The sequence below is a fragment of the Larus michahellis genome, chromosome 9 (genome assembly GCF_964199755.1).
Source record: "Larus michahellis chromosome 9, bLarMic1.1, whole genome shotgun sequence".
NCBI lineage: Eukaryota > Metazoa > Chordata > Aves > Charadriiformes > Laridae > Larus > Larus michahellis.
The window spans coordinates 9806625-9819464 of record NC_133904.1 but is presented as its reverse complement, the minus strand read 5'-3'; the positions used below and the strand labels follow the sequence as shown (position 1 = coordinate 9819464).

General features: G+C 40.4%; 1 protein-coding gene across 4 annotated transcripts in view; it reads right to left on the bottom strand.

Moving 5' to 3' along the window:
- Positions 1 to 12840, bottom strand: part of ARNT2 (aryl hydrocarbon receptor nuclear translocator 2) — a 108119-nt gene that overhangs the window by 73671 nt on the left and 21608 nt on the right. For all 4 annotated transcript variants that reach the window (XM_074599864.1, XM_074599866.1, XM_074599865.1 and 1 more), the window contains exons 2-3: positions 8792 to 8903; positions 2492 to 2539 (exon numbers count right to left, since the gene is read on the bottom strand). In XM_074599864.1, coding sequence (XP_074455965.1) covers positions 2492 to 2539; positions 8792 to 8903 — 160 coding nt within the window. The remainder of the gene's footprint in view (positions 1 to 2491; positions 2540 to 8791; positions 8904 to 12840) is intronic.

Below are 12840 nucleotides of genomic sequence, written 5' to 3'. Positions count from 1 at the left end.
TACCTCGTTCCTACCCAAATCAACGGAAGTTACATGCCCACACAGCTACAGGCAGTGTACTGGCAGCAACTCTGTGGAGGAAATCCCGATCAATGGGACTTTTGCTCCGTGGGATTAAAGATTCACTGTTTCTGCAGCGTTGTCCCAGAGACAGGCAGCAGTGGGACGTTTTACTAAAAAAATGACATGCTGCTACTCCTTTTCCTTTCCTAAAAACACACTAATCCTTTGAAATTAGATTTTGATAGAATAGTTACAAAAAGACATTTTTTTTTGAAAAAGATCTGACTTTTGGACAGACCAAAATGCCTGTTCCAAAACAGAAAATGTAGGTTTTCAGAAATAAGGCTAATGGCTTTTCTAGAATTGAAGATTATTACTGCTCAAGAATAGTCAAGTGATATTTTGTATTACAATTAGCTTTTCCAAAATGATGTAATCTATTACAACAGAGAGCCTATGATGCTTTCCTATATTAGCTAACAAGGTAATACAGCATAATTAAGCATCTTTTTTCTTCTAAGACCCTAATAATTAACTTTTTCCTTTGTTTTCTTCTGAAATGAATTAAAACTAATTTTAAGCAGCCCAACTCTGCAAGTTCCTCTATGAGGCTTCATATTTTCCTTCCTCGGTAAGACTGATTCAAACTCTGAAGTGAGCTTCAGTGAGACCTGAGCTGTATCTCTTTCTACGTTATGTTTAACACCAGCACCTTCAAAACATTCAAGTGCAAACACCACTTTATTCCACTTGACTCTGCCCAGAGAACAGACTGAGCCCAAAAAATTTTAAACAAAAAGACAGATTCAATGAGGAATGGCCACATGCCGTCACGTGAGAAGTCCATGCACACGCCTCCATGTGACGATGAGATGCCATGCAGAGATACCTGAGCTGGCTTGGAAGTCCCTGAGAAGCAAGGCGTGTTAACTCCTGTGGAGTACGGTACTAGCACCACTACCTCCTGTGCTCCCACTGCCTCGGGGCTTGCCTACTCATCCTTGTCTGGTTGGCCGGGCTGAAGGTGTTATTGTCTCCAACTACCCTTTTCTCCCTTCCAGTCTCCCAGCTGACCTCTCTGCACGCATGCTTCTTCAGTCAAAGCCAGCTAGGTTAGCTTAAACATTTAAACAGTGAATCTTTGCTAACCAAATCATTTTGACTGAGACAAGTGAGGCATCAGTCATGTGAGCAATTTGGAGAAGGGAAAAGTCCTAAAAGGAGGGCACAACTAGTAGAGGATGTCTGAAGATGGCCCTGGGCATCTCTGCACTGGTTTCTGTACTCTCTAAAAGCAGAACAATCTGGGGGTTTTACAGCATTTACGGCTTAAATATCAGATTTTGATCTGACATCTAAAATCAACTGAGTCTAAGCACAGCACTGCATACCTCTCCAATAAAAATAACGGAACTGTTGGCTTTCCCCACCACCAAACTTTGAAAGGCTTGAGACCAGGATGGAGAGAGACCAAGGCACGTCCACCACTGTGCCTAGAAACCCTGACGCTTATGCAGGCACAGATCAGGTCACATTCATCGCAAATCTTGTTCCCTTAATGTGTATCTTCTAGCAAACATTAGGACTAGCCCTCAGACCACCAGTTTTAACACCAGAGAGACTGGAATACCCTTTCTGTAAATGACATCAGCTAAACAGGGGTGCTGCTGGTCTTGTCCAGTGGGTTATGATATGGTGTTACGACACATCTTCAGCATAATTATCTTTCAGACTGACTAGGAAGATTGTGTTAAAACCCTACGGTAATAGCTGTGTTTCAGCATGGCTGCTGCTAAAGAGCTGCAGTTACAATCTGGATAATCAGCAGTTATCTGAAGGTCTCAAAGTATCTACCCCCCACTGCAGCTGCTTGGTTTCTAATGAAAAAATGCAAACAGTGTGACCAGAAAAATAAAGGAAAAGTGAAAAAAATGGCAATGATGCTTTAATGTTTGTTTTTATTTCTAGCCTAGAATAGTCCACGTTAATTAACGTTTATTTTGGCAATTTTAACTATTCAGTTACACCTAATAGTACCTAATGAGCTTTAATCTTAAAAAAACAATCCAGACCTCAAGGATCTGTCATATTGTCTTAACAAGCGGTTAACATCCGAAATAAACTCAAAATAAAATTCATTTTCAGTGGCAGAAAGACAACTTCAGCAACGTCAAATAACCAAAGTTCATCTACAGCAGTTGAAATAATAAGCTAAAAATCACAAGTTTTCTCATTTGACATAACTGCAGAGCAAAATTATGACACACACGCTGTCAGCTTTGTAAGCCAATAACTACATTAGGCAGATTTCTGCCAGGATGCCTAATTTGCAGAGGAAGCCGATAAAAACAGTAACTAGAATTTAGGTCAAGCTGTTGGCAAGTTCTTCAGCCATATTCGTATTGACTTTAAAACACGAGTAGTGAGACAGCTGTCTTTCTCCACTGAAAGAAGTCAGTGATTTGGCCAACTCTTCGTAAACGCTCACCTTGAAAATTTGCTGGGCCCCTCCCCATCTTCATCGTCGAAGTCCATTCTGTAAAAGCAAGATTTCCATATCAGTAATCATGATGTTGGCAATAGTGACATGAACGTTGAAGCCAGAGGTTCTCAACCTTGTTTGATTTATATTTTGACTGGAGGTGTTAACGACTGTAGATTTCAATCTTGCTCATATCCTCCAGACCCCCCTAGAAGTAGCTCATCCGCTGCCAGGAACACAAAGAATACAAGTTTTTTTAAAAAAGAAAGTAATAAATCACTGTTCTTCTCCACAGAAATCTGCACTGTTAAAATTAATGAATAAAAGGAAATATTAAACAAATGTAGTTCTTGTGAGACGGTCAGAAGTAATACCTCTTAGGCCTGATAGAAGTGTACACAAATCAGTGTGCACTCTGTTAGCAGACTGAAATTAAGGCTAAAGAAAATAAAGTTCTAAAGCTGTACACACAATAAACACCAGGCCACTATTTTTGCCCCAGTCTAAAGAAAGCACGTTAAAGGTAGAGCAGAATAAACCCCCAGCCTCCCTGCTAAGAGGATTACCTGCATTACCGCTATTGATTGTAACTGCGGTACGTTCTTTAGGCTTGCCCTGTGTTACCAGTCATTTCACACACATGAGCAGGCAGTCTGCAGATGACAACTGCTTTGTGATATTCCTGTGGTCATTACTGAAATGACCTATGGGTCTATTGTGCACCTAACTTACCTGGTTTATGTCCCAGGCCGCCTTCTTAAGTCAGCAGAAGAGATGAGCTCTTCCTTGGGCCAAATCTCAGCCCACCAGTTAGGCTCCTCCAGGGAGCCACAAAACACAGGAACCTCTTTCTTCACTTCTTCCATGGAGAGACTAGGAAGATTAACTTCCTAAATTAGTCACCTAAATTAGTTTCCTATGTTAGGCAGTGTGATTGTCTCCTTCCCATTGATATTAAGCCACTACAAAGTTATCCAATAGTATAATTTCCAAAGCATTTTATACATTTTTATACCTTTAAAAAGAGGTGGACAAATATATATCCCAATTATAAGGGGGTGACTCTGCCATTAAGGTAGACTAAGAACCAAGCTGATACAAAATTATCATGTACAATTATTGTATTAGTGTATTTATTTTAATAAGAAAATACATTAGTATGATTTACAGACCTAGATCAGTCACTTAAATTTAATTTGTGTAGATAGGAAATCATAGTTTTGTTTTGCAAACAATTTTGTCAGGTTTCAGTGTAATACAACTTTATACAATTACAGATTCCATGTCTCTAACACTGTTCCTATTAACAACAGGTATGTCATATTAAAGGCAAAAACCCTGCAAAGTGACAGTAATATTTATCTCAGTACTAAAAGAAACCCCTACCAATTAAAAATCAAGATTTGTATGTTCAGAGTGTGGAAACAATGATATAAAAATGGTCTTTAAAACTAAATCAGCACAGAGAAGTATGAGTGCCAGTCAGGCAAAACCTCCTTGCTTCCTAACTTTGATAACCAAGACAGAGTGGTCTATAAAAGATGTGTCTGAGTCACAGCGATCTACGTACAATCAGGACAAGGGCAGCAAACAAGCACAGGAATTGGAAGCCGTATGAGAAAAGTCACAATAATATTTTCCAGATGGTAACAGTGATTATTCATTTCTGGAGGAAGCAGAGGGAAAACCATTTTCCCCAAAGGGCCTTCAGAAAAGACGTGTATTTAATTCGGTTAAGATTGATGCAATCATCATTTTCGCTATAAACTACATTTTTGCTCACCTCATTATCACCAAATCCAGTTTCAAAGCCAGCAACCTCCCCGCTGCCTCGCGCAGACCAACACCGACCTCCAGCGGCAGCACCCTCGCCTGTCCCTGTCCCTGCCACTCACCCAGCACCCCAACGCGGCCTCCAGCGCTGGCACCAGCAGCCGGGATTTCCCCAGAGCTGCTGCACATAAAATACTCCCAGCGATTTAACATTTATCATCTAGCTGAAGATCTCCTCTTAACGACCTGCTTCTTCCCCATGTATAATAACGTGCCTGCAGGTGACATTCCAGAACAAGCTTACCAGGGATTTCAATTGCAACGCTACCTACACCCAAAACGTGAAAGCCAACGTTACAGGAGAGATGTTGGTTTTCAAGCGGAGGGCACGCTCGGAGCAGCACTGGTCTGGCTCTACCTGAAACCACTGGCAGAAGCATCACATCAAGCGTATCCTTCACTGGTTTCACCCGCAACTGAAACACAACCGAGAGAAACCCCCAGTTTCAAACTCGGTGGAAAAGGGCTGCAGAAAATATATACACCCATGGGGAAAAGCCTCTTCTTCAGGGATTTAATAAAACACTGCTTTAATTTGGCATGGATTAATTTTGTACCTCCTTTCCTTCCCCTCCAATACACTGAGATCCCGTACCTTGGTACCTTTTCTCCGCTTCCAGCCAACAGCTCCAGCTGCGTGCTAAGATATGGATTTTTCCGCCAACATTAAATATTAGCTCTACTGCATTTAGTCTAGTGTATTATTACTAGAATGTAATGCAGAGAATTTCGGAGACCCTGGTGACGGCTTACTGCTCGATCCTGCTGCCTGTGCTATGTGCCTACTTCCAAAGGAACAGGCGGGAATAACACAGCTATTCATCCAGATGGCTGCATACCAGCTTCTCATCTTACAAAAACTTAATGGGTTAATATCCATAGGTAATACCCACCACATTTATAGCAGGCTCATCACAGCAGAGTCTGAGTGCCCAGCGCGTAATACCACGCTGTGGCAGACTAAATCTTTAAATAATGCCTTTGCTTTACTGAACTACCCAAAAATCTTGACTGTATTCCAAACGGAAGATTATAAAAAAATAAGAAATTAAACATAACATTCATTAAAAATGTCAATATTTGTAAAAATGCAAGAGCAAATGTATCTCTGTCCCATTTTTGTTAATAAACACATTTCCTAATTTCACATTTCACTGTGCAAAATTAAAAAAAAACTTGCAAAACCTGAAAAAAAAATAAATCTCAGATATAAAGTCAGTGATTCCAATGTCCTGCCTGAATCACTGCATGTGCTCTATAGCAAGGTGGAATGAAAGATAGGGAATCAGTTGTAACCTCTAACAGAACACACAAAAATATTATTGCAAAGTCCTCATACCCTGACAGATAAGATCTGCTGTTCAGATAGAATATATTGCACATTAGCAAAACAGCAGAAGCAGCTTCCAAGAAGACAAATGACATCATTTCAGAAGTTTCAGAAAGAGTATCTTTCATCTTCATCTAAAATTCACATTAAAGAGACTTTAAAAAAGAGCTGCACTATGCTCTTTTGTTTTGAAGAGACAGCATAAATCTTGTTTTCCTCTTTCACACCGTTCTTGTCAATCAGGAAAAGGCCAGATGTATGAGGTACTTATTAAAACACATTTTCTTCAAAAGATGTGTGGGTAGCATAAATACCATGACAAAAATATTTTTTAAAAAATATTTGTTTTTAATTAGAAATACTTTCATACCGAAAAAAAAAACAAAACCCAAACCAAAAAAACTCAAGAGGGTGGTCCTGCACAGGTTAAAAAATTGAGACGAGAGAGGATTTGAATATTGCAACAAAATCATTATGTAAAATTCCCGAGAAACGTCAAAAGATGGCTTGCCATGAATACACGGCGTAGGAAGGGGGCAGGCAGGGAGGATGAGGAGGAGCAGATGCAGCTGAGAGGCAGACGGGGATCTGCAGTAGAGCCCTTTGTTCAGTCCAACACGGGGGGCACAGCCGGGAAGGGAGGGAAGATGGTGGGCTGAGGGCTCTTCCTCCCCACATCTCCCCAGATCTCACAGTTCCGGCTCAGAGGAAAGACAAGGCCCTAAGCAGAACCGAAACAAAACCAACGCAATTGTAAACCAACCAACCGGAAAAAACCCACCACCCGCCCTCCCCAAGCACAGATTACCTAGGAAGGTAAAAAAAGCCCCATATCCTCTAACACAGCAAAACCTAAAGAAAAATCACGTTAAATAAAGAGTTGACGTTACGTTAATCTCAGGCAGCCACTGATCAATGCATTATCTTCTGCACTACTAGGCTGTCATTTTTTTTCCTATAGAGTCCTTGGTATAATTTATAGAAAGGAAAAATATTTTCCCAAGCTGTCAATGAAGCCAAATGCCTACGCCGCAGAAACACCTTCTGGATAGCCAATGAGTTTGAACTGATCTACATTCAAGTCCATACAGCAATTATTCTGCCAGCTTGCCTCAGCAATTATGAGAAAAGAAACAATTTTCAGAGATAACCGAAGCTGGAAAAGACGACTGTGTTCACTAGCTACATTTGTCTGACACAAAGCATTAATTTCTAAAAATGCCCAAGGATTTAGGTGTACAAAGATGTATCACCAGGACAGTAATGAAAGGACCAAGTGTTAGTTGCAACTTTGTTCAAAGAGAAGCTAGGAGGAATTAGACACAGCAGGCTTTCTTTCCCTCAAGGTCTGAATACATACACACTCAACAAAAAAAAAAAAAAAAAAAACACATAAAAAAATGTACCCTCAGCTGAGGCTTGGAGAAGGGCTATTAGTTTAGAGCTATGGTGCACAGATGAAATGCCACCATCTGGGTATAACAGCAAATCTATACTGTCTTACTCACTGAATTTGCATGTTAAATACATTTAAAATAATTCAATTTTATGTTCCTCCCACCCTCCCCCCCACTCTACTTTCTTGCAAATAGATGATGATACTTAAAATGCAACGGTTAAAGCATAGCTTTCAATTAATATCAAATCAGTATTTAATATAATCAGAAGATTTCACAGTCAGCAGCACCAACCCTTGGTAACAGTAATTTGCAAACTGGTATTCGCAGTTGACATGGTTTATGATCAAAAAAGAGATCAATTACCCCGCAACTCAAAAGTACAAAACTTTATCTATGTTATGTAGCGATGAAAAGATGTTCATGTTTTGTTTCCTCTTTTGAGTGCAAGTTTGAAAAGGCTTTTTCATTGAACGGTTTCAAAATAAAAACGTGATGCCTGTCAAAGACAGATCTCAGGAGTTTTTCAGGCCAATTTCTTAAAGTTAGCTCAGCATATGGAAGCACACTTAGTAGGGGTAAATCTCCAAATTATCCTGTCCGAAGGAACCCCCCCTCAGAACAACCATCCTGAGTGTTCATGTCACACCAACTTAACTCCACGTCCAAGGCAAGGTCCACCTTCTCCTTGTTCAATTCATTCCAGGACTGAGACTCCGGCACTGTTACTGGAGCAGACACCTAAAACAGGCAACCCCTAGAGTAGCTTTCAGAAGGAATGATGTCTTCTCCTTAGGTGTCCATCAGTGAAGATTTTACTCACACTATTGATCCTCTTAAGCCCTACCACTGTCATAATCAGGGCTAAATATAAGACTTACCCATTTCTTTGGCAGGCACTCTCAGACCAGAGTTATCTCTGAGAAAGCATCACCTAAAGACCAGTATTTGTGATCAGCCTTTGATAAAAAGAGGTTTTTTTGTTAATACTAGAGAGTAATTTTCTGCCCCTCTGCAGCTCTTGATACACTTTTCTTCTAACACAGAGGATTAGTATGAGTTCCCACAGAGAACTCTGATGTGGAAAAGCCATCCCTACACCACACCAACCTCTGTCATCGGATAAAACTAATTTTCTTCTTTAGCAGAACCCTCAAGCTAGTGCAGGCCCTTTCTCCCAGAAACAGAGAGACGCGGCTGCATTTCCAGCAAGACCTACAATATCACAGACCACAATCCCTGAAGAGTGACTGCTCCTGCTATTTCTGTACCTGGGACTATAAAGAAAACATTTTTAACTTTTATTTGAGAAGTTCCAAGTCCAAATTTCAAATGAAGTTGGACAAGTCTGCATGTGCAAGTAAGAACATATCTTGCATATATATAAACATATATTTATTCACGTGATAAATCCTTTTGAGATTAAACAGATGCAGGCAACACACGCTCATTACATGCACAACAGCCACGGGATCCAAACTCGCTTTGTGGATACTTTGCCAAACCTGAAAGTCTTTTGAAGCACACAAAACAACAAACAATACGCTTATCAGCAAGTTTGATCTTGCAGGAAGAGCAGATATATTGAAGAGAAAAACAAACCATCAGTGACTAATGCCATAGTGTAGTTTACGTACACAAACATTACACAATCAACACACACATATAGGCATATTTTCAGTTTATTCTATACCAGTCATTTCCAGTTTCAGACCTGGAAAGAAACCCAAAACAGAGACGGCTTACCCAGAGCGGCGCTTTCCTCCTCTGGAGGGCATGGATCCTGCCATTCTCACTTGGCCACTTGCCATTGGTGCCACTGGCAGGGCCACCGAGCCAGGAATATCTGATGCCATTTCTGAAATGCACAGGTAGGGAAAGAGGAAGGAAAAAATAAATTCCTTTAATCCATTACCTTCAAGGAGAAACCTGTGATGACAACATTAGAGAAAGGTCCTTTCAAAAATAAGCAGAGAAAGCTTTCCTTTTTATTTCTAAGGAAAAGGTCTCCCGTCAAAGACCGACAGATTCACAGCTCCCTTAAAAGAAGCCCAGTTCTGTCAATAGCCATTACGAGTGCCTTGGGAGACAGAGATAATCACAGGTAGGTACCTCTGTATTTCAATTTATACCTAATGGTTCTAATTTTACTTCTCAGAGAAGCTGTCAGATGAAGGCTAACAACCTTCTACAGTAGTTAAACTGCCCTGTAGAGAAATGCAGGAGCTGAATTCCCAAGACAGATGAAGCTGTGGAACATGGTACCAGGGTACCAAGGAAAATAAAACTTTAAAAACTTGTCAGTTTGCCAGCGGGGTCAAGAGTTTAAAGCTGGCATGAATCATCAGGTGACACTGCTTTTTATTCTGGTGGCATTCAGAGGACCAGACCGAACTCAGTAGAGCTCCATGGCTTCCTGTATTTCTGTGTGGTGCTTTGCAGAGCAGAACCGAGCCCAAAATCCAGGCTGACATTCATCCCTCTGCCAATGCGCCGGGTATAGCCACAGGTTTATGAGATCTTCAAACCTCAAAACTTTGATCTGAGGAACGGCAAGAGCACAGCTTACACAACAGTTTCAGACCGCTAATGGCACGTACTTTTACAACCTATTAATAACAGTTCATTACACTTCAAAAAAGAAAAGTGGAATATAATGTATTTATACTATCCCATGGATTAGGCACGTTTTGCCTCTGTGCGACTCTTGTAAACTACGTAAGCAATTAAAACTCTTTTAACGCAGCTATACTTTACTCACTCTGGAGGTAAAATCTACAGTCACAACATTTAATTATCTTGAAAGAAAATGCATCCTCCTTCCAACTTTTCTTCTTTTTTTAAACTTGGCGGAGTATCTGGAGCTACAGATAAATATATTTACTAACAGAAAGCAAATCTTTTTTAAAAGCCTGCTATTTTTTCCCAACAGGTAAGTACAAAAGAACTTCAATCATGGAAACAGGAATCCAAGTTCTTTCCTGGTGTTTGGAGGGCACTTCATTTCTGCCACACTTTATGTAAATCCATTATGCAGCATTATGCATTTCAAATAATAACATTTTATCTGTTCACTGATTTCATGATTTCCTTCTAGTGCATTTACTTTTATTACCTCCTTTTCAACTAAAAAGCAACAGAGCAAAGTAGTCACCCAATATTTTTCAACAAAGTGTGCAAGGACAAAGAATGAGATCTCTACCTACAACACCACACCACGGAAAGTCTCGCTGCGTCTAAAGCTGCTGCTATGTGGAAACACTATGTTAATGTATTTTAGCACATTTCCATACAAATAAAAGCATGAGCATCCAAACAACTGGTAAAGCACTATTTCCCGAATAAGTACCCTTAGCGGTCTAATGCCAATAATTCACTCGGAACATTCAAACTCACATTTCATGGATAGAACCGAAGGTCATTTTGAAATGCTCTGCTCACTCATTTATTAAAGCAGATGGTAAAAATCATAATAAATCTACCTGTAAAGTGTGCCTGTCACTCAGAAACACATTTTAGTATAGATCATCAAGAAGATCACTTTTTTTTTTTAAGTAGTAATTGTAAAACAATTTCAGGCCAACTCTGAGCAGTATTGTAACAATACCGTATTTGTAATTGCAATGAGCTGTTCTTGTAACCTCATTTTCCTCAATCTAAGACAAAGATGATGAAAAACCAGGCCAATGGTTAGATTCATCTACTCTTCAAAGTCTAAAACCTAAAGCTAATTATTTAAGGTAACTTTATAGATCACTAAAAGGGAAACAAAGCACCATCCTTGCACCTACTATGCACCCCATGCTTAGAGGTGCACCCAAAATAGGTTGAGTAAACCTCTTTCGATAGGTCCCCTGCCTACCCCTCTCACCACTGACAACTCAGGGAGAGCTAGACAGATACTTTTGATCAGGTGCCCAATTTAGACGATGTGGCTAGGCAGAATGAGTTGTTTTTCTGCTCTTATGTTCACCCTTCAATGTATGCAGACATAAGAGACAAGGGTAGTTAGCAAGTTTCAAGTAGTAAGGAAAAACAGAAACTGTGTATTTTTTATAAGAAAAAAAGAAGAAAAAAAAGGCTAGAGGAATGGCCAAACCAGAAGCTCAGTTTTATCAGTGTCCAAAAACAGCTGAAAGAAAAAATTCTGCAACAAATAAATCATCTGACTATAAGCTGAAGAGTTACTGTGTAGGTATCTTGTATCTCTAGAATGGCACATGGAAAACAGCACAATGACTAAAACTTCTTACACAAAATAGCCTTCAAATATATCTTCACAGACCCGGGAGAACAAAACCAAGCTCATTGCGCTGACCACTAAAAGGGTATCTTCAAAAATTTCCATGTCCCTGATATAAGCACAAGAAGAAAAAAATAAAATAATCAGGGGATCCACACACAATAATCCATGTGAAAGCTCAACTATGAGGGAGGAAAGCTTCAGGCTCTTCACATCAGAAAACTTGCCATTACACAACAGTCCGAAGGTGTGACAGACCTGCACATACATCAATGTGTACGGCACGCAATTTAACTTTGCACTTCAGTTTCCCATGTCAAAGAGACACCAGCCATTGTGTGACCTACTGCAGCGTTCATAAGACCCTCGAGGGTGGACATACACTGCCATCAAAAGCAATCAGCTTTCCAAGATTTCTTTCCTGACAAAAATAAAGTTTTGCAGATGGAGAAACCAAGAGGGTTGGGTCTCTTTCAAGCCACATAGCAAATACAGCAAAGAAAGCAACTCCAAGGGCAACACCACCATGGAGCATGGAGCACCTAGAACCTGACCTGCCTCAGCAAGAGCAGCCCTGAAGCACCTCACACAGTGCCCAAATAGTGACACCAGAGCGCTACAGGGACAGAGCTGACAAAGTGACCCCATTGCTCAGCTGCAGCCAGCTGGGTGTTGGAAGCCGTATCAACGTTGGATGGTTCTGCAGAAATACAAGCAACACAAGAAACACAGAGCAGCTCCCTGCTGCAGGCTGCGGAACTTCTGGAGAAGACCATGGAATGGATCTGAGCTGCTTCCCAAATTATTTCCATCCCTACTCATCTGCATGCATCAAAGGACCTCATCTCTGGTGATATTTTTACATTTAGAAAAAAGGGCCGGTCAGAAAAGTAGAAACACGTCATCTCAAAAAATCGGGGAAGGCAGAGACAGAAGAAAAACATGATGGAACAGTCAGCTGCTTCTCTGACTAAGCACCTGAGAAGTTACCTGTCTGTGCATACTCCAGGAAGAAAACAGGAGAGAGAGAGTAAAAAAGACACCCATAGACTGGAATCTCAGATAGAAATATTCTGGTAGAGAGGTACCCCAGGGAGCAGGGTAATACCATAAAAAAAAAAAAAAAAGAAAAAAGCGTGTGCATCAGACACAGACCTAAAGAAAAAAAAATCAGAAGGGTAACCTGCAATTGTGTGAAGTTACATCAACATAAATTTGGGGCAGCCCCTTGAAAGTAAATGAACTATCCTGTTGTAGCATAAACTAGCATGAAAGGCCAGCACTGCAGAAGTAGGTGTCAAGCTGGTTATATATTTCTTTAAAAAAAAAAAAAAGGATATGCTGGGTTAACAATCATAAAGATCCCGTTTCCAGGCTCATCTACACTCATGTCCAGACAGATGTTAACACTGATGTTGACAGAAGTGTTTCAGCAGCAATGAACATTAGGAAACAAGCTGTTCTCTTTCTGAGATTGGACCTTCTGAGAGTGGACTTTCCTTCTGCCAACAGAAATAAAACAAGTGTTGCTTGCTTTACCCAAAATTAAAAC